Source organism: Myotis nattereri (genome assembly GCF_964212035.1).
Source record: "Myotis nattereri genome assembly, chromosome: X".
NCBI lineage: Eukaryota > Metazoa > Chordata > Mammalia > Chiroptera > Vespertilionidae > Myotis > Myotis nattereri.
Window position 1 is genome coordinate 108,844,389 of NC_138078.1, and position 25,631 is coordinate 108,870,019.

At 38.6% G+C, this 25,631-nt stretch overlaps 1 protein-coding gene across 1 annotated transcript in view; it reads left to right on the forward strand.

Moving 5' to 3' along the window:
- Positions 1-24,735, forward strand: part of WDR44 (WD repeat domain 44) — a 103,989-nt gene extending 79,254 nt beyond the window's left edge. Inside the window, exons 13-20 of the mRNA XM_081081524.1 lie at positions 8,810-8,923; positions 13,027-13,149; positions 17,253-17,444; positions 17,972-18,073; positions 18,279-18,394; positions 20,591-20,718; positions 21,117-21,239; positions 23,538-24,735. Of these exons, the coding sequence (XP_080937650.1) occupies positions 8,810-8,923; positions 13,027-13,149; positions 17,253-17,444; positions 17,972-18,073; positions 18,279-18,394; positions 20,591-20,718; positions 21,117-21,239; positions 23,538-23,632 (993 nt within the window). The 3' untranslated portion in view covers positions 23,633-24,735. The remainder of the gene's footprint in view (positions 1-8,809; positions 8,924-13,026; positions 13,150-17,252; positions 17,445-17,971; positions 18,074-18,278; positions 18,395-20,590; positions 20,719-21,116; positions 21,240-23,537) is intronic.
- The last annotated feature ends 896 nt before the right edge of the window (positions 24,736-25,631 follow it).

Here is a 25,631-nt window from a genome sequence, read left to right on the forward strand (position 1 = left end):
AATAAGCAGATTTTGTAATATATTGGAAGATGATAAATTTCATGGAGAAAATAAAGCAGATAAAGTAGAGATGACAGAAGGTAAAGAAGGTGGGCAAGCAGAGTTTCACCAAGAGGTTGTCATTTGAGCAAAATCTGAAGGAGATGAGGGAGCATTCCATGTAGAGTGAACAGCAAGTGAAACTGCATTAAGGCCTGGGTACCTGGAGTCAATGAGTCAGGGGAAGAGTCATAGAAAATGAAGCCACAGAGATGTGGATGGGGCAGTCATAAAATGTTGGCCATTGCAAGGACTTCGGCTATTGTGTTGAGAACGATGGAAGCTAATAGATTTTTCAACAGAGAATGACATAATCTGACATGATAAAAGGTTCATTCTACATTTTAAATACTGAGAATAGGTTATAAGATAAATGTCATTTATTTTGGTATCTCAAGAAACTAATACAGTTATCTGGTAGGCGCTAATAAATATCAAAAGGCTTACAAGTTTTCATAGCAGTCCAACTTTAAAATGACATTTTTAGATAATCAGGATATTTGAATATGGATAATATATTAGATGATACAAATTGTATTTTTAGGTGTGATAATGGCATTGTAGTTATGAATAAAAGAGGGCTTATTAGTTAGAAATACTTATAGAGTATTTACTGTATTCAGGTAAATGGTATTAAGCTTTGCTTTAGATGTTCCAGCAAAAGTAAGCAAATACATAAAGATAGGAAGGTTGATAAAAACAAAATGTTGATGATTGTTAAAGAAGGTAATAGATGTTAGGGGTTCATTATACTTTTTTTTTTAAAACTCTTTTTTTTTATTGTTTTATTGCTTAAAGTATTACAAAGGGTATTACATATGTGTCCTTTTTTTTCCCCGCCCTTCATTATACTTTTTACTATATTCTCTCTTCTATGTAAATTTGAAATGTACATAACAGTTTTACATATATATATTTATGTGTGTAACTATATATGTATGTAGAGATATAAATATCTTCCTAGATATTGATATCTATTTAGAGAGATATATAGATTAGATTAAATATATTTTATTTAGTAACTAGAGGCCCAGCACGCGATTTAAATGGCGCAAGAAGGTGCCCCGCCTCCCGCTGTGCGAGGACGCACCCCGTGGGGGGCCAGGACCGGCGCCTGACTCGCACAGCGCCAGCCGCTGTGGGAGTCAGGCCAGACCAGTGCCGTGGGGGGCCGGACAGGTGCCACAGGGGGGCCGGGACCCACGCCTGACTCGCAGCGTCCCCCGGCCTCCCTGCCTGTGTCTACTCCAGGGCCACCCAAGCTACCACGCCAGCTCAGGCAGGCCCTCATCTCTGTCTCCATCTCCGCTCCGGGCCTCATATGCAAGCGCAATCTCCTCCTGTCGGGCCGTGACCCGTTATGGCATCCTGGCCTAATTTGCATTATATCTACACTAATAAAAGAGAAAAATGGTAATTGGCGTACGGCGATACTGTTTTCATTGGCTAATCAGGGCTATATGCAAATTAACTGCCAACTAAGATTGGCAGTTAACTGCCAACTAAGATTGGCAGTTAACTGCCAACAAGATGGCGGCTAATTTGCATACGTAGGCACAATGCAAGGAGGCGAAAGGGAAAGCAGGAAGAAGCCCCCTGCCACTGACAGTGATCGGAAACCCAGGGGGGAGCTAAGAGCTGGGGGGCAGGGCAAAGGTGGCCCTGGGGCCGCCTTTGCCCTGCCCCCCAGCCATGATCGGAGAATCAGGCGCCTTTGCCGCCCTGGCCAGTGATAGCAGGAAGTAGGGGTGGAGCCAGCGATGGGAGCTGGGCACGGTCGAAGCTGGCAGTCCCGGGAGCTAGGGGTCCCTTGCCTGGGCCTAAAGCGAAGCCCACGATCGCGGCGCCCCCCGCTGCCACTGCAGGTCCCCGCTGCCTGGGCCGGACGCCTAGGCCAAAGGCGTTAGGCCTGGGCAGGGGCGGAGCCTGCAACCGCGGGGAGCTGGGGGTCCCCTGCCCAGGCCTGACACCTCTGCCGGAGGCCTCAGGCCTGGTCAAGGGGCCGATCCGGTGATTGGTGATCGGAGGGTGATGAGGGTCAACTCCTCTGGCTGAGGCATCAGGCCTGGGTGGGGGGCGGAGCTGGGGATTGGGGGGATATGATGGTCCCCTTGCCCAGGCCTGAAGCCTGAGTCAGAGGTGTCAGGCTTGGGCGGGGGGTGGAGCAAGCGATCAGAGGGAGATGGGAGTCCCCTGCCCAGGCATGATTCCTGGGCCAGAGGCCTCAGGCCTGGGCGGGGGCCAGAGCCAGTGATCAGGGGGAGATGGGGGTCCCCTGTCCAAGCCTGACACCTCTGGCGGAGGCGTCAGGCCTGGGCAAGGGGCCGATCAGGCGATCGGAGGGTGATGGGGGTCAACGCCTGAGGGCTCCCAGTATGTGAGAGGGGGCAGGCTGGGCTGAGGGACACTCTCCCCCCCCCCCCCACCCAGTGCACGAATTTCGTGCACCAGTCCCCTAGTGTATATATATATATATGTACACACACACACACACTCTCTCTCTATCTTTAATAATTCTACCTTTAAAAATCTATTATAAAGAAATAACCAACCCAGCTGGCATGGCTCAGTAGTTGAGCATCGACCTATGAAACAGAAGGTCACGGTTCGATTCCCAGTCAGGACACATGCCTGGGATGCGGGCTTGATCTCCAGTGTGGGGCATGCAGGAGTCAGCTGATCGATGATTCTCTATGATCATTGATGTTTCTATCTCTCTCTCCCTCTCCCTTCCTCTCTGAAATCAATAAAAATATTTTTTTAAAAAAAAGGAAAAATCAAATATGTCCAAAGATGTAAGTAAAATGATTTTCATCTTAGTGTTCTCACAAAAGCTAAAATATGAACAAGCTAAATTTTTAACAGTTGGAAAATTAAAGCTATGTGATAGCCCACAAGTAGAATATTATTCTGTCCTTAAATTTTTTTCAAAGACTATGTAATGATATTTTATTAAATAAATCTTTATTGTTCAGATGATTACAATTGTTCCTCTTTTTCCCCCCATAGCTCCCCTCCACCCGGTTCCCAACCCATCCCAGGCCCTGACCCCCCCCCCACTGTCCTTGTCCATAGGTGTACAATTTTTGTCTAGTCTCTTCCCGTACCCCCCACACTCCCTTCCCCCCGAGAATTGTCAGTCCACTCCCTTTCTATGCCCCTGATTCTATTATATTCACCAGTTTATTCTCTTCATCAGATTATTTATTCGCTTGATTTTTAGATTCACTTGTTGATAGATATATATTTGTTCATAATTTTTATCTTTACCTTTTTCTTCTTCTTCCTCTTCTCAAAGAATACACTTCAGCATTTCATATAATACTGGTTTGGTGGTGATGAACTCCTTTAGCTTTTTCTTGTCTGTGAAGCTCTTTATCTGACCTTCAATTATAATGATAGCTTTGCTGGGTAGACTAATCTTGGTTATAGGTTCTTGGTATTCATCACTTTGAATATTTCTTGCCACTCTCTTCTGGCCTGCATAGTTTCTGTTGAGAAATCAGCTGACAGTCATATGGGTATTCCCTTGTAGGTAACTGACTGTCTTTCTCTTGCTGCTTTTAAGATTCTCTCTTTGTCTTTTGCTCTTGGCATTTTAATTATGATGTGTCTTGGTGTGGTCCTCTTTGGATTCCTTTTGTTTGGGGTTCTCTGCACTTCCTGGACTTGTAGGTCTATTTCGTTCACCAGGTCGGGGAAGTTTTTTGTCATTATTTCTTCAAATAGGTTTTCAATATCTTGCTCTCTCTCTTCTTCTGGTACCCCTATAATTCGGATGTTGGTACACTTGAACTTGTCCCAGAGGCTCCTTGCACTATCTTCATATTTTTGTGTTCCATTTTCCTTTTGCTTTTTCAGTTGGGTGTATTTTGCTTCTTCGTATTTCAAATCTTTGACTTGATTCTTGCGATCCTCTAGTCTGCTGTTGGATCTCTGTATATTATTCTTTATTTCAGTCAGTGTATGCTTAATTTATAATTGGTCCTTTTTCATATCCTTGAGGGTCTCACTGAATTTCTCGGAGGTTTCTAGAAGATTCTTGAGTAACCTTATAACTGTGGTTTTGAACTCTATCCAGTCATTTGCTTTCCTCCATTTCTTTCATTTGTGACCTGTTTCTTTGTCTCCACATTTTGGCTGCTTCCCTATGTTGATAGAGTGGCTTTCTGTGCTAGGTGTCCTATAGGGCCCAGTGACTCAGCCTCCCTAATTACCTGAGGTGGACACTCTTGGTGCACCCTTTTCTGGGTTGTGTGCACAGTCTTGTTGTAGTTAAGCCTTGATTGCTGTTTGTATCACTGAGAGGAATTGACCTCCAGACCAGTTGGCTGTACCAGTTGTCTCTACAATGGGAGAACTTCTGTGCTGGAGACACCCTTATGGAGCAGGACTTGGCTTCAGTGGGGTTTTGTCGCTCACTGAGTCTGCCCCCTGAGTGTGTCTCTTACGGATGTGAAGAGATGTAATCTGGATGGTCTCACTCTGACCACTGGGTACACTGGCTCTTGGATCTCCAAGGAGGTGCAAGGTCAGCCACTGCCTGAGACCACCCAGTAGGAGCTACAGAGAGATCTGCAGATTCCTCCTCTTTGTTTGGGGTTTGGAGGTGCCCAGATGAGGCACAGCTGTGAAGCAAGGCCGGCTGCTGCTGCTGAGAGCCTTAGGCCTTCTTTTGGACACTCTGGGGTTCTCTGACCCAGCTGCAGTTTGACAGGTTTTTAGGCGGAGAAAGGCCTGGCCATTCGTATGCAAAAGCCTCTGCACACAGCTTAGGTGGAGTTGTAATTTGGGGGGGCGGGGCCTCGGAATCACCAAAGCAAACAGCAATGGCTGCCAGTCAGCCCTGCCCTGGAGAAGACCTCAGGTCTCTGTGTCCCGCAGCCCCTTGCAGGAACAATGACCACTGCAAGCACCTCTGTGAGAAAGCTGCCCTCACGTTCCGGCCCGATACCAGACAGTCCAGTTTCTTCCCATATGAGTCTGGGTCCCCAAGACAACAGCGTACCCAGCTGCCAGCCCCTTTCGCGTGCCTCTGTACCTCTGCACTTCCACACCTCTGCACCTCCTACCGGACTGAATGCGCTTTTCTCTTTCCTTCTAGTTATAGAATTTCCACTCAGCCAGCCTTCCCATGGTTCTGGATGATATTCGTTTTGTCTTTTAGTTGTAGTTTTAATGTGGTTGTGCGCAGCAGCAAGTTCAGGTGTTTACCTAGGCTGCCATCTTGGTTGTCCGTCTATGTAATGATATTAAAAACATTCTAGTTAAAATGTAAAATGAAAAAAGCAGAATGAAAAATTGGATACAATAATACCCCAATTTTGGCTAAAATATCTATGAGTATAGATTAAAAAGCTTAAAGGAAACTCACTAAATTATTACTCGCAGTTATCTCTAGGTGGTAGGGTTTTCAGTCACTTTTATTTGATACATTATACTTCTATATTTCTAAAAATTTAAGCTTACCTGCTTTTATTAAAACAAACAACAGAAGATACTATAAATAAAAGTCTCCAGTTTAAACCTTTTGACCATGTATATTAGGGGTTTTTTTTAATCAAAGAGAGATAAAGATTCATGTTCCAGATTATTCAGTGAATTGCTGTTTATATTAGTAAAAAAAAAAAGGAAATATCTGAATGACCAACATATTGGAGAACGATTAAGTTATGGTGCATTCATATGCAGCTAATACATGTTTTGAAAGAGTGGAATACAGAAAACACTCATGTATAGTAAAAAGGAAGACTGAAAATATCAAAATGTTAGCAGATCATAGGTGGTTTTAATTTTCCTACTTTCTGGCTTTTTTTTCTGAATTGTCTATACTGAGCATGTATTTATAATCTGAAAAACATTAAGTATCTTGAAAAAAAGGTAGAGTATAGGGCAGTGGTTCTCAACCTTCCTAATGCCGCAACCCTTTAATACAGTTCCTCATGTTGTGGTGACCCCCAACCATAAAATTATTTTCGTTGCTACTTCATAACTGTAATTTTACTACTGTTATGAATCATAATGTAAATATCTGATATGCAGGATGTATTTTCATTGTTACAAATTGAACATAATTAAAACATAGTGATTAATCACAAAAACAATATGTAATTATATATGTGTTTTCCGATGGTCTTAGGCGACCCCTGTGAAAGAGTCGTTCAACCCCCAAAGGGGTCGCGACCCACAGGTTGAGAACCGCTGCTATTGGGAGAAAAATGGATATTTAAGGAGGAAAAAAAGTATCTGGAATCACTGCTAGAGGAAATATGTTAAGGAGTTAATGAAATGTAAATTATTATTAAAGCAAAGGCTGAATTTGATGTAATTAAGCAAGCCTGTTTAGTTTTATGTCTTCCAGCAGTGCTCCCTGGGCTAGCAGCAAAATTAGGAGAAGTAGCTGTAGTTTTCTAGGATTAGTAGTATTTGGCAAAAGGTCAGACATTTTTGTTGCTGGTCTATCTCCACAGTGGATGTGAAGATTTTAAAAAATATATTTTTATTGATTTCAGAGAGGAAGGGAGAGGGAGAGAGAGAGAGAAACATCAATGGTGAGAGAGAATCATTGATTGGCTGCCTCCTGCATCCCCCCTACTGGGGATCGAGCCTGCAACCAGGGCATGTGCCCTTGACTGGAATCGAACCCGGGACCCTTCAGTCCACAGGCTGATGCTCTAGCCACTGAGGGAAACCAGCTAGTGCTGAAGATTTTTTATTAACTGTAAAGTTCTAGACAAATAATACCGGTAGTTTTTAATCTATCCCCATGCCCACTGTCCTAGTTCAAGCCCTCATTATTCTTACTTAAACTTACTGACTGCTCTTCTTGCCTCCATTTTCTTTCTTCAAATGATCTTTTACACAGTAGCATTCTCTTTTGATAGCACCAGTCAGAACATGTTAGTTTTTATTTCCAGAACCTTGTGTCTGCTCTCCATTGCATTAGAACAGTGATGGCGAACCTATGACACACGTGTCAGAGGTGACACGCAAACTCATTTTTTTGGTTGATTTTTCTTTGTTAAATGGCATTTAAATATATAAAATAAATATCAAAAATATAAGTCTTTGTTTTACTATGGTTGCAAATATCAAAAAATTTCTATATGTGACACGGCACCAGAGTTAAGTTAGGGTTTTTAAAAATGCTGACACACCGAGCTCAAAAGGTTCACCATCACTGCATTAGAATGTCTAAACTTTTACCCTAGCCAGGTAGCTCAGTTGGTTAGAGCATCATCCTGATATGCCAAGGTTGTAGGCACATGCAAGAATACACCAATGAATGTTGAATGGGTGGAATAACAAATAGATCTCGATCTCGATCTCTCTCTCTCTCTCTCTCTCTCTCTCTCTCTCTCTCTCTCTCTCCCTCTCTTCCCCCCCTCCCCCTCTCCCTCTCTCCCCCTCTCCCCTTCTCCCTTCCCCTTCCTCCCTCCCTCCCCCCTCTCTAATTAATTTTTAAAAATTAAAAAAAAGAATGCCTGACCTTCTAAGTCACAAATTTAAGGCCCTTTATGATCTGGTCTCAAAGTACCTTTCTACCCTAATCTCCTACTATATCTCCATATATTTTTTTTCTCTATCCTCATCATCCTACCTATCCTTTCCTAAATATTCAAGGCTTAGCTAACACTCCATATTTTTTGCTCATGCTAACATCCTCTAAAACAGTGGTCGCCAGCCTTTCAGACCTCGCGGGCCACCAGTGGTCTGCGGACCACCCGGTTGGCGAGTGCTGCTTTAAAACATTTAAGGAACAACCTCTGAACTTGATGTTAAATCACTTATATTTCTGCTTTGGTTCTGCTGTTTGCATGTGGCCATGTTACCTTTAATATGTTATTTTAACCTCTTTGAGCCTTGATTTTTTTTTATCTCAATCTCTCTATCTTCAAAATTTTAATACCCAACTCTTAGACTTGTTAGGATTCATCAGATAATGAATACAAAAGCATGTTGTAAACTAAATTCACTGCACAAAAGAATGGCATTATTATTCACCTACCTCTGTCAGGATGCTTTTGACTTCAAATAACAGAAATCCAACTGAAAATGGCTTAAACAATGAGGAAGCAAGTCTGGAGGTAAGGCAGTTCCAGGGGTGGCTAATTCAGCAGCTCAGTAGTATCATCAGGGTCACAGGGCCCTTCCATTTTCCTGCTTTGCTATTCTTTATCTGTTCTCTCTGGTTGGTTTCCCTCATAGTCTTCTAATGGTTACTACAGTCTCAGGTGTCCTATGCAAACAACAATGTTTGGAGGCAGGGAAAAGGAAGGTCCCTCTTAATATGCCCTTTTTAAGAATGAGGAAATCATTTTAGAGCCCCCTCCTACTCCCTCCCACAAAAAACTTTCCCTTATGTCTAAGGATGAAAATTGTAGCATGTGCCCATTCCTAAACCAGTCATCACTGGGAAAGGGAATGAGTTTGTCTTGATTACCTTAGACTGATCATGATCACCCTCTGGTGCTGGCTCCTACCTCCCATGTAGTAACAGATGCTCAGAAAAGGACAAAGTACGGACTCTGTTAGGGAGGGAAAAGATTATGATAGCATGATGTTCTTCAGTTAATGATCCTGGTTTGTTATTTGTTAGGTCAAGGAGGTAAAGAGGTGATAAATAACAGATTCAGCATAAATGGTGGTTTGCTTTTGCTGGATCAAGATTTCAATCAAGCATCATACAAAATGATGAGAGAACAGACAGAGTGGGAAGAGTGGGAAGCTTTCCTTTTGCTAGTTTTAACATTTGTCTTTGTCTAAATAGGTATGCAGTGGAACTGATGAAGACACTGATGATAAAAATGCACCATTTCGACAACGGCCATTTTGCAAATATAAAGGACATACTGCTGATCTCCTTGATCTTTCATGGTCTAAAGTAGGAAATTTTTATTTGGATTGTATGTTAATTCTGTGTAACTATGACTATAGGATAAAAACAAATGCTTTATTTCTATGATTGTCACACTATCAAGTATTTAAATGTTCATATATATTTTATGGGCTCTATGTACAAATTAATTAAAGTTAAAAAAGATGTCACATTAGGCTCATAAGAAAATGTTTATATTACTTGACAACTTCTGTTTGGATCTGTTTATATACTGTATCTTTTTCCTCTTATAATTTTGCAAAGTATCCTCAGCAAAATGGATATGACTTCAATTATAAAGGTGAAGTCTGATCTATCTAATCAAGCCTGCTTTGGGGCTAATATACTACATTTGTGAAATTATTAATTTAGGCTTAACAATTATATTCTATGAATCAATGATACATCTTAATTATGTGATTTTCCCCCTTAGAACAAAATTATTCCAGAAGTAGAAGTTCTGTTTTGCCACTTATCAAATATTTTTGCAGTTTTGTGAAAATTTAAAGGGAGATTTTAAATTTGATTTAAGTTCTTTGAAGCAGGAAACAGTCTTTGAGTTTTGCATGGTACCTTTGATTTAATCTGTATTGAATTTGTCAGTAATCAGAATCGAAAATACATTAAGAATTCAGGGGGAATAATATTTAAAAGCCTTAAATTAAGAAAAGTCAACTGAGTTAACAAAATGCTGCGAGGGATACCATTGATGCCTATATATTTTAAATATGTCAAGAGAACCTCATGTCCCACACAGATATTAGTAATATATATTGGCTAGTCAGGTTTTCTCTGAGCTCCAGCTTCGAAACACACCATTTATGAATTGCTGTCCCTGTCATACTTGTTTAGATGTCTGGATGCTTTTCATAACCCATCAGTTGTAATGTCTTTCTCTAACCTCCTGGAACAAGGTTGGGCCTCACCTTGTCGTCTGGTTTTAAACTGGGCCCTAATTGTGTCTTTGTACTCCTTTCCTACCCTGTGTGAAATCTGACCGAGTTGTCAGAAGATGGAAATTTAAAATGTTCTTAATCTGATAATCATATTCATCTGGAGCAAAAAATACAAAGCACATAACTGGGAATCTTGCACTCATTTTACTTCATTAAAGCAAACAAATATTTTTTCTGAAATGTCACACTAACTGGAAGATATTAGTTCCGCACTGACCACTGTATCAGTCAGGGTTCTCCAGAGTAATACAACCAAGAGCACGTGCATACATAAGGAGGTTTATTTTAAGGAACTGGCTCACACAATTGTTGGGGGAGGCGAGTAAACTTTCTTTTTCACTTAACTAGATTCTAAGTCCCTCAAGAGTAGGAACCAGATCTTATTTTACTATTGTTTTTCTTCAGTATCTAGCATAATTGGTGTTTACAGCGAGTTTTCTTTTTTTGAAGACTTATTTTGTACTAGGTAACAAGAATTACCTTATTAGTTCTTTTTTTTTTAAATATATTTTATTGAGTTTTTACAGAGAGGAAAGGAGAGAGATAGAGAGTTAGAAACATCAATGAGAGAGAAACATCGACCAGCCACCTCCTGCACACTCCCCACTGGGGATGTGCCCGCAACCAAGGTACATGCCCTTGACCGGAATCGAACCTGGGACCCTTCAGTCCGCAGGCCGACGCTCTATCCACTGAGCCAAACCGGTCTTGGCACCTTATTAGTGTAACTGTGAGGTAGACAGTAGTTCATTTTGTAGATTAGAAGACTGGGCCTCTGGCCTATCCAAGATCACAAAATTAGTTGTGGTTAGAACTTAGATTTGAATCTAATTTCTTTTACTCCCAAAACTATACTTAGTTTAATAAAATTATTTAACTTTACTTATTCAGTAAGTATTTATTGAACAGAAATCTCTTGGCATATTAGAGCTAATCTTAACATGTCTTCAGCATCTTCACTTCTAGGGTTATCTTCATGTTTTCATATACTTCAAGCAATGGACTATTGCAAGCATTGACTAAAGTTAGTGTTTTTTTTTTAAAGGGTCAATCTTTTAAAAAAAATACATTTTTATTGATTTCAGAGAGGAAGGGGGAGGGAGAGAGAGAAACATCAATGATGAGAGAGAATCATTCATCAGCTGCCTCCTGCACACCCCCTGCTGGGGATCAAGCTCGAAACCCAATCGTATGCCCTTGACTAGAATCGAACCTGGGACTCTTCAGTCCCCAGGCTGATGTTCTAACCACTAAGCCAAACCAGCTAGGGCGAATAAAGTTAGTTTTAGTGAACAACAGACCATCGTTTTTTTGTTGTTTTGTTTTTGCTTTTATTGTTTTGTTGTTGTTGATCCTCGCCCTGGGATATTTTTCCCATTGATTTTTAGAGAGAGTAGAAGGGAGGAGAGAGACAGAGAGAAACATCAATGTGAGAAAGAGACATCAGTTGGGTTGCCTCCTGCACATACCCCAAACAGAGCCGGGGATCAAGCCTGCAACCTCAGTATGTGCCCTTGACCAGAATCGAACCCAAGATCCTTCAGTCCTCGGGCTGATGCTAACCACTGAGAAAACCAGCTAGGGCTAATAAGTTCAGTTTTTATATAGTTGTTATTAACAGGAAATATAATTTAAACTGCACATACTCTTCAAAACTTTCCTGGAACTAAGTAGATATTGAAAATAAAAATAATTGTTATTAGATTTTTTAAGACTTTTTAAGTTGATTTGAGAGAGAGAGAGAAAGAAAGAGAGAAAGAAATGGATGTGAGAACAAAACATCAATCCACTGCCTCCTGCCTGCCCTCCACCAGGGATGGAGCCCACATCCCAGTCATGTGCCCTGACTAGGAATGGTACCAGCAACCTTTCAGTGCATGGGACAATGCCCAGCCAACTGAACCACACCAGCTGGGACTGTTATTATATGTTTTAAAATTATTATAAATCTTTCAAAATTCTGGGGTTTTTTCTATTGTTTTCTGTTTTTTATATATATTTTTAAAGGTTTTTTTTTTTTCTTTTGCAAAATTCTGTTTTTTAATGTCAATATACACCGTCTATATGAAACTAGGTAAACCACATAAAATGTATACCTTATAAACTAGCCCAAATAGCATATATGTATCAATACATTTACATATCCAAATCAATATTTATGCTTACTCTTTCTACATTTAAAGATGTAAGATTATTTCATTGCTTTAAATAAGTGACAAAGCATCTGGTTGTTTTCCATAACATGTGTTCTACTCAAGCACTCTACCGAATAGTGTAGTGGTCAGAGCCCAGACCTAGAGCCAGACTACCCACTCTGCCACTGACATGTTGTGTATACAAATTATTTAACCTCTTTGCCTCAGTGTTCTCATTTGTAAAAGAGAATAATAACTACTTTGTAGGGTTGCATTATAGTGCTAAGAACAATGTTTAGCACATTGTAAGTACTCATTAACTGTCATCATTATTTCAATTTGTTTAGCACATTTATGCATACCAAAGAATATTAGGATCTCAGTGGGGTTTTCACATTCAGTGTGACTTGTTGATTTCCTCTTAAATAGATTGTGTTTAGAAATTAATGAGCTCTGATAGCTGGAAGCCTTTGACAGATAGATGTTTGGTTCCTGGATGATGGGCCTTCACAATGCCTAAATCAATTATGTTAGCCTCTTCTAGCTTTGAAAATTCTGTGATCTATTCTGAAACATTTGACAATTTCTGTTCTCTAATTTTCTTGCCTACAGTGTGACAGGTACACAATAACTTTTCATTTCATGCTGCATTATAGGGTAATATTTTTAAGGCATTTTAAATGACAGGGAATCCATGTGAGTTAAAATTCATCTGTATTGTCAATGTGAAAGTAACTGAACTGAAGTGACAATTAAATGAGTAAATGCCTTATATTCATAGCTAAGTTCCAATATAATTCCAGAATACGTAATGTGAAAAAGTCTTAGAATCTAAGAAATATAATTTCCAAAAAATGGGATCTCCCAAATGAATTAGATAATCTTTTGTTATTTCTGATGCTGTATATAACAATACTAAAAAAACTATTGTGATACATAAAAACTAAAAGTTCATTTTTATTGTATACGTAGTTTTTCTCATATGGTGATAAAATAATCAATGGCAATTTTTCCGTAGAACTACTTTCTGCTCTCTTCTTCGATGGATAAAACAGTCAGGTTATGGCACATTTCCAGAAGAGAATGCCTTTGCTGTTTTCAGCATATAGATTTTGTTACTGCCATAGCTTTTCATCCAAGAGTAAGTAATTCTTTATACATGTTTTGTTATACTATAAGGAAGGTGAGGGAACCAGGCTTCTCTGGAGGGTAATTAGTGTATTAGTCAATCTGCTTGACTGATCAATCAAATAATGTATTAGCCAGTCTTGTGTGGTTGTAGTAGTAATTTAATTGGCATCATTTTCAATGTAGAAAATCCTTTACTATCTTTCCTCTGGAAAGAAAGTAATTCATATGATTTCAACTAAAGGAGAAAAGTCTACTAACATGGAATTGCAGATTACCCATATAGGATAGAGCCATCACATACATAAAACTAAATTAGTTTTAGTTCTTTGTATTCTATAAGCATAAGGAAGTCACATGTTGATTCTGCTTCACTAGCTAGGTGAAAAAGATGGAGTCCTTAAGCTGACCCTAGTTGATGTATGATTACTTTCCCTCTCCTTTGTTGATGTATGATTAAATTTTCAATCATGTCCTTATCTCTATACTAGAGGCCCGGGGCATGAATTTGTGCACCAGTGGGGTCCCTCAGCCTGGCCTGTGGGATCGGGCCAAAACCGGCTCTCTGACATCCCCCGAGGGGTCCCAGATTGTGAGAGGGCGCAAGCGAGGCCAAGGGACCCCACCAGTGCACAATCGGGGCCAGGGAGGGACGGGAAGTTGGCCAGCCGGGGAGGGACCACGGGAGGGCTCCAGGGCTTGTCCAGCCAGTCTCACTCAGTCCCTATCAGCCGGACCCCAGCAGCAAGCTAACCTACCAGTCGGAGCATCTGCCCCCTAGTGGTCAGTGCACGTCATAGCAAGTAGTTGAGTGGCCTTAGCATATCATTAGCATATTACGCTTTGATTGGTTGAACGGACAACTGGACATTTAGCATATTAGGCTTTTATTATATAGGATGTTAAGCATCCTTTGTCGTTTTTTACTGTATTTTTATTGTTGACATTATTACAGATGTCCCTCATTCCCCCCCTTTTGCCCAACCAGCCCTCCCTCCCTCTGGCCATCACCACTCTGTTGCCTTTCTTTTTTCTAATCCTCACCTAAGGATATGTTTTTTCTTGATTCTAGAGAGAGAGGAAGGGAGAGGGAGAGAAAGAAACATCAGTCTGTTGCATTTCATACACACCCCCACCATGGATCAAACCCACAACCCGTCTATGTGCCCTGACCAAGAATCAAACCCACAACCCTTTGGTGCTCAGGACGATGCTCTAACCAACTGAGCCACACCTTCCAGGATCACACTGTTGTCTTTTTAATGCAATGTTTCAATTATATTCACATTTCTTCCTCTTTTTCCCCAGATTAAGAGAGAAGAGTGACTATTTTTGTTTCCCTCAATATAATTTCCCTCCCTGGGCAAGCTTATAACATAGGCAGTAGTAATTCTGAACCTTTAAAAGACTTAGTTAAGAACTTTTGAAAATTAAAAATGTTAAATCTATGTAAATACCTTATCAGTTATAACCATCAAGCGTGTTGAGGCTTCTTTCGAATAACACCCTCACCTGTCACCCAATAGTACAATAAAAGGATGGATTTACCCCTCTCAGCAACTGTGAGCAAAATCCTTTCCTGTACCTCTAACTATAATGTATCAGCGGAAAGAGAGAACTTATCTATGTAGTACATTATTATTAAGGTTTCTCTTTAATCAGTAATTTTTCTATACTTTTATTTCTTTTATTTTAGAAACTGAAAAGCCCTATTTCTAAAAAGTCTACTGACCTAAAGAGTTTTTAGGAGACTCTAGGGAAGAATGGGGTGATATTGACATTTTCTTAGGAAGTATAACTCTATTAAATGTTATCTGGAAGGAAGATAGTGGAGTTGTAAAAGAAATAGCAAAATGGAGGTACATATGCACATATATACGGATGGATGGATGGATGGATGGATGGATGTAAATAAAATTCTGAATTGTAAGGCCAAGCTTTTCTACTGGTAGACATTGAGTCAAGCCTATTATACCATAGCCATAAAATAACCAACCTGTGTAGATTATCCTTGACAGGCTTCAGAGTTGGGTAAGAAGAATCATCTTGAGGGGAGAAGAGAATCTGTTTTTTTGTTTTGGCATCCCAATTGTTTTATCTGATTTTAGAGAGAGGGAGGGAGGGAGGGAAGGAAGGAGGAAGGAGGGAGAGAGAGAGAGAGAGAAACATAGATGTAAGAGAGAAAGATTGATTGGTTGCCTCCCACCCGGTGCCCTGACCAGGACCTGAACCTGCCACCTTTTGGTGTACATGATGACCCTCCAACCAACTGAACCACACATAGGCTAGGGCTATCTTTAATTCTTATGTTACCAAAAATTAGGCCAGCTTAATAATATGCCTGGTTTTATTTTAGAGCAGGATTTTTCAACCTTGGCACTGTTTACATTTTGAGCTGGATAATTCTTTGTTTTAGATGGAGGGAAGGCTATTTTGTGCATTCTAGGATGTTTAGCAGCATTGCTGGCCTCTACCAACTAGATGTCAGTAGCACCCCACCCACCCACCCCTAAGTTGTGACCATCAAAAGTGTCTTCAACCCTGGTCGGTATGGCTCAGTGGATTGAGTGTCATCCCATGCACTGAAGGGTCACTGGCTCAATTCCCAGTTAGGGCATGTGCACCGTTTGTGGACTTAATCCCCTCTCAGGGTGCGTGAAGGAGGCACTGATTGATGTTTCTCTATGTCCCTTCCCCTCTTCGTCCCCCTTCCTCTCTCTCTCTCTGGAATCAATAAAAAATATGTTTAAAGAATGTTTTAAGACACTGCTATATGTTCCCTATGGGGCCATATTGCCCCCAATTGAGAACCCCTGGTTTAAAACTGAGAATTTGATTGAAAATTTGATTAGTGAAGTGATTCGCTGGTGACATGGTGTCAGAGCACCAAAAATTTGCTGGTTCTGTGGGCTAACTGGCATTACTCTTTTGTCCAATTGTTAACATGTGTCCCAGAGAAGGCTATGGACAAATGTATCATTATAGGATGGTTTTTCCCAAAGCTTGTTTCTTGAAGGTAATAGCCCTGCTAAATGTTCCTATCCTGACCCTATACCAACTCTCCACAAAAAAGTCCATGGTTAAATAAGCTGGAAAATGCTATCTACTTTATCCCCTTTTGGGAACTAAGAATCTTGTTTAATTTTCTGTAACCCGGAGTTTTTCAAATTTCATCATAGAACCCTTCTCCTACACACTATACATTTCAACATATTATCTATGAATATCCATACTTTGAGAAAAGCAGTTTAAGGATATGATAAAGTGATCACAATGTCATTTCTCTAAAACAGTGGTTCTCAGCCTTGGCTGCACATTAGAATCACCTGGGAATCTTTTTAAAATCCTGATGTCTGGGCCTCATCCTCCGGAAATTCTGTTTCTTTGTTACTAATGTTGTGGCCCCACCCCATAACAAAGAAACAGAATTTCCAGATGAGGCCCAGACATCAGGATTTTAAAAAAGATTCCCAGGTGATTCTAATGTGCAGCCAAGGTTGAGAACCACTGCTCTAAAATGAAATACTGTGTTTTCTTTTTTCTTCCTTTTTTTTCTTGAGAGAGAGAGAGAGACAGAGAGAGATAGAGAGAGAGAGAGAGAAACATCAATGTGAGAGAGAAACATTGATCGGTTACCTCCCCTACACACCTCAACAAGGAATCAAACCTGCAACCTTTTGGTGTTGCTCCAACCAACTGAGCCACACTGTCCAGGAAAATACTGTGTTTTCTCATTGTTTTTTTTAATATATTCTTATTGATTTCAGAGAGGAAGGAAGAGGGAAAGAGAGAGAAACATCAATGATGAGAGAGAATCATTGATTAACTGCCTCCTGCACATCCCACACTGGGGGTCAAGCCCACAACCTAGGCATGTGCCCCAACTGGGAATCAAACCACAACCTCCTGGTCCATAGGTTGATGCTCAATCACTGAGCCATGCCAGCCGGGCCTAATTGTTGTGATTTTTAGTGAATAAAGTAATGTGTACTTGAATAATACTTTTAAAATGAGATCTACATATTTTAAACGTTTCTAATAGAGTTAATGAAATGATTTAATGAGTTTTCTTGATGTGGTAGAATGAAGCTTTCTAAAATTTTGTCACATTTTTAGGATGACAGGTATTTTCTGAGTGGTTCATTGGATGGAAAGCTCCGCCTTTGGAACATACCTGACAAAAAAGTGGCTTTGTGGAATGAAGTAGATGGTCAAACAAAATTGATCACAGCTGCAAATTTCTGTCAGAATGGCAAATATGCAGTGATTGGGACATATGATGGCAGGTGCATTTTCTATGATACAGAGGTAAATGACTATCTTCTATAAATTATGTAATTGAATAATTAGTAAAACACTTTTGTGGTTTTGAATAAGTTGTTGTATCCCCTCTGCACTTTAACTGCCTTATCTGTAAACTAGAGGCCTGGTACACAACATTTGTGCATTGGGGGTGGGGGTGAGGGGAGTCTTTCAGCCCAGCCCTTGCCCTCTCACAGTCTGGGACGTCTCCCTGGGCCTAAGCCAGCAGGCAGACATCCCCCCAGAGGTCCTTAGCACTGCCATGGAGGCAGGAGAGGCTCTTGCCACCACCACTGTGCTCGCCAGCTGTGAGCCTGGCTTCTGTGGGAGCGCACTGACCACCAAGGGGCAGCTCCTGCGTTGACCATCAGCCCCCTGGTGGTCAGTGTGCATCATAGTGACCATTCACTCGATTTGCATATTAGGGTTTTATTATATAGGATTGGGGCACATATTACCATGTCTGTGAGTTTTCAGATGACCTTTGAGGTTCCTTCTATTTCTGATCTTTTAAATATGTGATTTCTTTTTAGCATTTGAAATACCACACACAAATACATGTACGATCTACTAGAGGACGCAACAAGGTTGGAAGAAAAATTACCGGCATTGAGCCTTTACCAGGAGAAAATAAGGTACTAAGTATTCAAAACCATCTCTCTCCATACTATGTATAGGTTCCTGAAAGTTAGTTCTTAATATCTTGGCTACGAATATATTCCCTTTCTTGTGGGATACTGCTTTTTCTAGTTGTGTATGTGTATATACCCTTTTTATAAATTATAGCTTAACTTAGATTAAAAGATTATATATTTAACTTTTCCCTTGATTTATTTTTAGATACTGGTAACCTCAAATGACTCCAGAATCAGACTATATGATCTTAGAGATTTGTCACTTTCCATGAAGTATAAGGGTTATGTCAACAGCAGCAGCCAGATCAAAGCAAGTTTCAGGTAAATTGGCAATGAGAAATTCCCAAAAGAGATCAGAATATTTCTCCCGCATTCCCGTTTTCCATTGATCTACTAGGCCTTATGTCTATATTATGTTTTTAGTTTCTTTGCACTTTTATAACTGGTATCTCATGCTGTCCCCATACAATACTTACAATCCACCTGCATGGTATTTAGAGTTAGAATTGCCCCTAATCTGCAGACGAAGAAACCAAAACCCAGTAAATTAAGTAATTTGCCTAAAGTTGGCACTAGTCAGTGCAGAGCCAGAATTAGAAGACTCCCAGCTCTAGAATTTGTGCTTTTGTACTTTTATGTGAGGGTTTTTTTAGAGGTAGTTTACCACCCACCCCACTCATGATCTTGATCCTTTTAGGTACAGAAGCTAATAAAGCTTTTAACAGCCAGAAATACAGTGTTCTATATTTATACCTTTACATATCATTATCATTTGAACTCTTAGGGCTCTGGAAGCTCTCTTGAATTACCTGCCTCTTTTTAACCCTCTTTCCTTTATTCCTTTTCTTAGAAGTTCTTATTTCTTCTGTAATTACCAGCTACAGTAGTCCCCCCTTTATCCATGGTTTTGCTTTCTGCAGTTTCAGGTACCCATGGTGAACCATGATCCAAAAATATTAAAAGTTACAGAAATAATAAGTTTTAAATAGTGAATCATTGAGGGTAACATGATAAAATCGTGTGCCTTCCCACCAAAAACATGAATCATTTCTTTGCTCAGCATATCCATGCTGTGTATACACAATAACATTTCGAGAGAGAGAGAGAGAGAGAGAGAGAGAGAGAGAGAGAGAGAGATCACATTCACATAACTTATTACAGTACGTTGTTATAATTGTTCTGTTTTACTATTGTTGTTTATCTTTTACTATGCCTAATTTATAAACTAAACTTTATCATAGGTATCTGTAGTCATGCACTGCTTAACAATAGGGATACATTCTAAGAAATGCGTTGTTAGACAATTTTCTTGTGGAACATCGTTGAGTTCACTTACGCAAACCTAGATGATATAGCCACTACACAACTAGGCCATATGGTATAACCTATTGCCCCTGGGTCACAAACCTTTACAGCATGTTACTATACTGGAATGTAAGCAATTATAACACAGTGGTAAGTATTTGTGTATCTAAACATAGAAATGGTACAGTAAAAATATGGTATAAAAGATTAAAAAATGCTATACCTATATAGGCACTTACCATGAATGGAGCTTGCAGGACTGAAAGTTGCTCTGGGTAAGTCAGTGAGTGAGTTGTAAGTGAATGTGAAGGCCTAGGACATTACTGTAGACTTTACAAACACTGCACACTTAGGCTGCACTAAATTTATAAAACTTGATATTAAATCAAGCCCACAAGAAAATGATGCAATCAAGAAACTCCATAAACTCAAGATATAAGAAGCTGCTACCAGTGTAAAATGGCATACTGTTTCACAGCAAACTTTTTATTTTAAATAGAAAGAGTACACTCTAAAATTATGTTATAATGTATAGTATAGTAAATAATAACTCAGTGATGTTGTTTATCATCACTATCAAGTATTAGGAACTCTACATAGTTGTATGTGCTATACTTTTATATGTCTGGCAGGACAGTTGGTTTCTCTATACTAACATCACAAACACATGAGTAATGTATTGCATGAAGGCACTGCAATAGCTATGATGTCACTAGGTGATAGGAAATCTTCCACTCCATTATAATCTAAAGGGCCACCATGGTATATGAGGCCCATCATTGACCAAAGCATTGTTATTTGGTGCATGACCATATGTATAGGAAAAACATAGGATATATAGGGTTTGGTACTATGTGTTGTTTCAGGCAACCACAGACGGTCTTGGAATATATCCTCTGTGGAAAAGGGGGACTATTGTAATTACCCAGTAAGTTAATTGGTAAAATACTCTGGTTCTCTTTCATCTCTTGAGGCTTTCCTCCTAGTGTGGGTTAGCCAGTAGCACAGTAACCTAGAGCTTTGATGAAAATACTAATGCTTCTGGCCCCCATATCAAACCTACACTGTCATCACCTCTAGAGTGAGAATAGGAGTCTATAGTTCAACAAAATTCTTCTGGGTGTTTTCTTATGTGTTTTAAAGTAGGAAGTTCTGATAGAGGGAGACCTAAAAAAATTACTGAGGTGTTTGTTTTTCTTCTCCAAATTTTAGCCATGATTTTAGTTACCTCGTTAGTGGCTCAGAAGATAAATATGTTTATATCTGGAGTACTTACCATGACCTAAGCAAGTTTACTTCAGTCAGGAGAGATCGTAATGACTTTTGGGAAGGTATTAAAGGTAAGTAAATGCCTACTCTTATGTGTCTTTTATAAGTGAATAAAGTTAAAATGAATAAATTTAAAGTACAATGTACTAGAAGCAAATTTGTATAGACATTATTTCAAAGGGGCTGATATATGTGCTTTTGCTTTGTGTTTGGCTTTGTTGGATATTTCCATGCCAAGGAAGAACTTATACTTGTGTAAAATTTGAGAAGCATGGGATCTCAGAACTTGTATATGGTATTTTCTTTAGAAAATATATTTGGGTTTTAAATAGTTCATAGTTACTTATATGTTAGTTTTAAAAGATATTTGCATGTAACATACACTATTGTATTTTTGCATATTTTACTCTCTGTCTTGATGTTTAGAATTGGATTTATTAGTTATCCTGAAGTAAATTTTTCTCCCCAGCACATAATGCAGTTGTTACATCAGCCATCTTTGCCCCTAACCCAAGTTTGATGTTGTCTTTGGATGTGCAATCTGAAAAGTCAGAAAGTGAAGATGCTGAAGTTTTAGATACTATACCCTCTGGTAGGTACTCATATTGTATTTGTTCTACTTTTTATCTAGTCAGCATTTTGTAACCTAATTGACCTAATATTGGGTATTGTGAGGTTTTCATAACTGTGAAGAATATTTTTGTTTACAACATGATTGTAAGATACCGATTTCTGAACATTTCAGTAACATAGTTCTTGCAAGTTTTACTTCTTTTTAAATTCACTTGGGAATTAAAAATGAAAAATTTGAAAGTTCTTAATTTCTTCTGTGGGCAGCTATTTTCCTTGGAGAAACGTAAACAAAAACATATAAATACAAATTTTATTATGTTTTCTTCTACTAGACTAATTTCTGTGAGGACAGAGTTTATATGTCTTATGTCTTATTTGTTGTAGTACCAGTGCCTAACACAGTGCTTGCCTGTATATAGTAGCTGCTTAATAAACATTTGCTGAATAAATGAATTAAACCAAAATGAAAGCAGTGCTTTTTTCTACTTGCCACTAATTTATAGTTTCTCTTAGGTAGCTATTTACAAGCCTGTAATTTCTTGCCATTTGTAGCATATGCTTTCAGAACAAGTACTAATTCTAGCTCTATAAAATGCTCAGATTAGGAAGTGAAAAGAAGCCACCATGTAATACTGAGTGCCAATTATGTAAAAAATGGTCCTTAAGAGTATAAAACCATGTAAATTTGGGCCAGTTGTTAATGAAAACAAGTTTGTATGATTAAAATCACTTGCAGAAGAGTTCAGTAAATGTGTTTTCTCACTTTAGAGACTACAACCAGGCCTTTTAGAAAGTTGTAAAGCCACAGCAATACAGTGTACAAAAGGTGCTTCTAAAAGTATTGGAATGCTTAAAAGTTATTTCCCCTATGGTGTTATTTGCCCTGCACACTATACTAAATATGCTATTTTTTCTGTCTGTTAAGAAAAATTTTGATAGCAAAGCTGAACTTCAGTTTAGCACTTTTTTAAATTACAGGATCTAAAAATAAAATGACAGAATTATTAAACCTTTACTAAGTGCCTGTTTGGAAATACTTCTTTTCATTTTATTTTTTTCTAAATCTAACTTAAGTCATTGGGGGTTTTTTTCCTTTTCTTTTCCCCCAGTTATCTTTTAACAATCTATACTTGTCCCCTACACATTTCCCAGAAAATTCTAGCTTTTAAAACAATTTGAAGAAAAATGAAAAGTACTATTCTTTGAACTTCTTTATAAAGAGACACAACTTTTAATGGATCATGGTTAGATTTGTGTTTGGTTTTTTACCTATAAATGTATATTCTAAGAATAAATTCTTAAACCCAGGATATGATATGATAAATTATATCTGATTGCTCTCTCTTTATTCCCAATATAATTGGCAATGTAAGCTTCAATTTTCCTCATGTGTAAAATGGTGAAAATACCCAGTTTACAAAGTTGTGATAAGAGTTGAAAATAACATATATAAAGTGCCTACCAAAAGCCTGGCATGTAGTCAGCATTACCATTATCATCTTCATTATTATCATATATGATGAATTATTTTTTTCTCTAGCCTTTCTCATATCCCTAAGTCCTTTGCTGCTGCTCCTGCTGCATAGCACTACTTTGAGATATGCCTCGAGGATAGGAAGGAATGTTCAAAGGCTTAGGATATGTTCTTAGCAAATCTAAGTGAAACCATTTTGTATAACTCATCCTGTACACAGCTTTCCAGTTAAAGTTTGTATTATTTTCTTCCTTACTATTCAGTCCTTAAATCCACAAATGTTGTCTATGCATAATAGAAGTAGTTTACACTGAATTTTGTTAAATATAACAGGTAGTACAAGAGGTAAGCATTTTTCCCATTCACCATTGCTAGTTACATAGCTCTTCAGTGTGGACTGTAAAGGGAAAAGGCACTGTCAGCATTCACAAATCGATCATATGTACTTCATTTCATGGCAGTGTGTTCTGTGTAATAAACCTTGCCATTGGCCTCATTAGAGAACCCTGTTAGCAATAGGCTTGCCCAGCCAGCACTCTAGTCTCCTGCCACAAAATGACACATTAGACAACTTAGAGGCCTAGGCTACCTGGGAGTAAATACAGGCCTCCAGGTCCCAAGGGACTGTAATCTACAAGTCAGGGAAAGACCAGGTAAGTGGAAGTGAACCTCAGAGAGGAGAGGCACAGGAGGAAGAAAGGATTACAAGATTGAGCCAGGAAAGAGATAGAAGAGGCAGAGAGAGGATCTTCTACCCCAAAGGTCATGGGCATGTGACAGTTGTTAACAGCAGACTTAATAATCCTTTTAAATCAACTAAAAATATTTTTTTATGTTTTTAAGGTATTATGAAGACAGATAATACAGAAGTTCTTCTCTCTGCTGACTTCACTGGAGCAATCAAAGTATTTATTAACAAAAGGAAAAATGTATCTTAATTTGAAATGCCATTTAAATAAATACATCAGTAACTTTCTATATGTATCAGAATTGAAAAAAATTATAGTGTTTTAGGCTAACATCCTTTTTTTAATTTTTGTGGGAAGATGTTCAAATATAATATATTTTTTGAGAGGCAGTGTTAATGATCTAGTAAACCCTGGACTGATAGACTAGAAAGGAATGTGGCTAGAATAACATTGCCAAATATTAGGCTTTACATTTGTTATATTTGTGTTTTTGTTATATAATTGTGAACATGCACAGGTTTTTGCATGAAAATATATTAATATATTAATCCCATGTGTGTGCCTTTTGGTTACATGCACTAAATCTTAACAAAGTTAAATTATTTCAATGACTCTTGGCCTCTTACTGGGAAAGGAGTCTTATTTCTAGCTTAAACAATTTCTTTTGCACAAAATTTCATTTTTAAGAAAAGTGGTATCTTTTGACTGAGTTATTGTTTTAAAAATGTTATATAGGTTTTCAGTAGGTCAACAACCATGTGTAAATGGTTTTTATAAATTTCTCAATTTGGAGACAAGATTTTGTTTGTGGTCTAAATTGTGGACTTAACGATTCTTTTCTTTGTATGTATATATATATAATTTTTTTGCCACACTGGAGCACAATGTTTCTATGTAAAGATTTTTTTTCATTCTTTATCCATGAGCACCAGGCTTTGCTCACTTAAAAAAAATTAAGCCGCATTAAGGAGTGAGTCTTCTTTTTTACAATAATGTAAAATTGAACTGTTTACATTTTTTTAAAACATTGTAGTTTTAAAAACTAAGCTGTTTTGTTTTGTGTTATTGAACTTGAAAGCCTTTGTAAATATTGATATAATGTACCAATGAAATAACATCTAGGGCAATGGTACCCTGATCATGTCATTGATGATTAGCATATGTTTCTGAAAATTAAGTAGTTTATTAAAAGTTGGTCACCAACACCTGCTAAAAATGTGACTTTATTTTCAGATGACATTGATAATTTGAGAAATGCAAGACAAAGTCTTGTTTTATAATTTTATTTTTAGCAAGCAGAAGGCCAGATTTTAAACCCCTAAATTATAGTGCATTAGCTACATACCTCTGAGAAAAAAAGAAAATTTAATTCTGGTTCTAAAATGAACATTGCTGAGTTTATCTGTATGCTTAAATGTTTTTACTACATTTGTTTTCAGTATGTAAGCAAGAAGCTGGAGAGCCATGATCATATCCTTGTTAATCAGCATGGTCTTGGAGTGGTCTGGATTTTCTAGTTACAAATTGAATATTGTTTGCCTAGGTTTTACCCCTGTGCTGATTTCTTCCTCTTATCAATGCTGTACTCTCTTTCCCCCTCCTCTCTGCTCTCCTTACTCCCCTGTTCTCATCTCTGTCTGCTCACTCTTCTGTATTTTACCCAACAGATAGAGTAGTAATGCCATTGACTTTCTGACCAGTCTTTTTTTTTTTTTTTTTTGGTCTCATGGTCTGGATTGGTCTAGAGCAGCGGTTCTCAACCTGTGGGTCGCGACCCCTTTGGGGGTTGAACAACTCTTTCACAGGGGTCGCCTAAGACCATCAGAAAATACATATATAATTACATGTTGTTTTTGTGATTAATCACTATGCTTTAATTATGTTCAATTTGTAACAATGAAAATACATCCTGCATATCAAATATTTACATTATAATTCATAACAGTAGCAAAATTACAGTTATGAAGTACCAATGAAAATAATTTTATGGTTGGGGGTCACCACAACATGAGGAACTGTATTAAAGGGTCGCGGCATTAGGAAGGTTGAGAACCACTGGTCTAGAGTTTCAAAGAACTTGATGTCTATAGGTCTTTGAGGCAGCTCAACTTTCACTGACTTCTTCCTGAGGAGGACTTGTAGTCTACTGTGGTGCTGGTCATTTCAACTGCAGATAACTGGGGTGTTGCCAGATGACTATTTCCAGATAGGTTTTATGTGGTTTCTTGAAGAAAAAGGCAAAAAATAA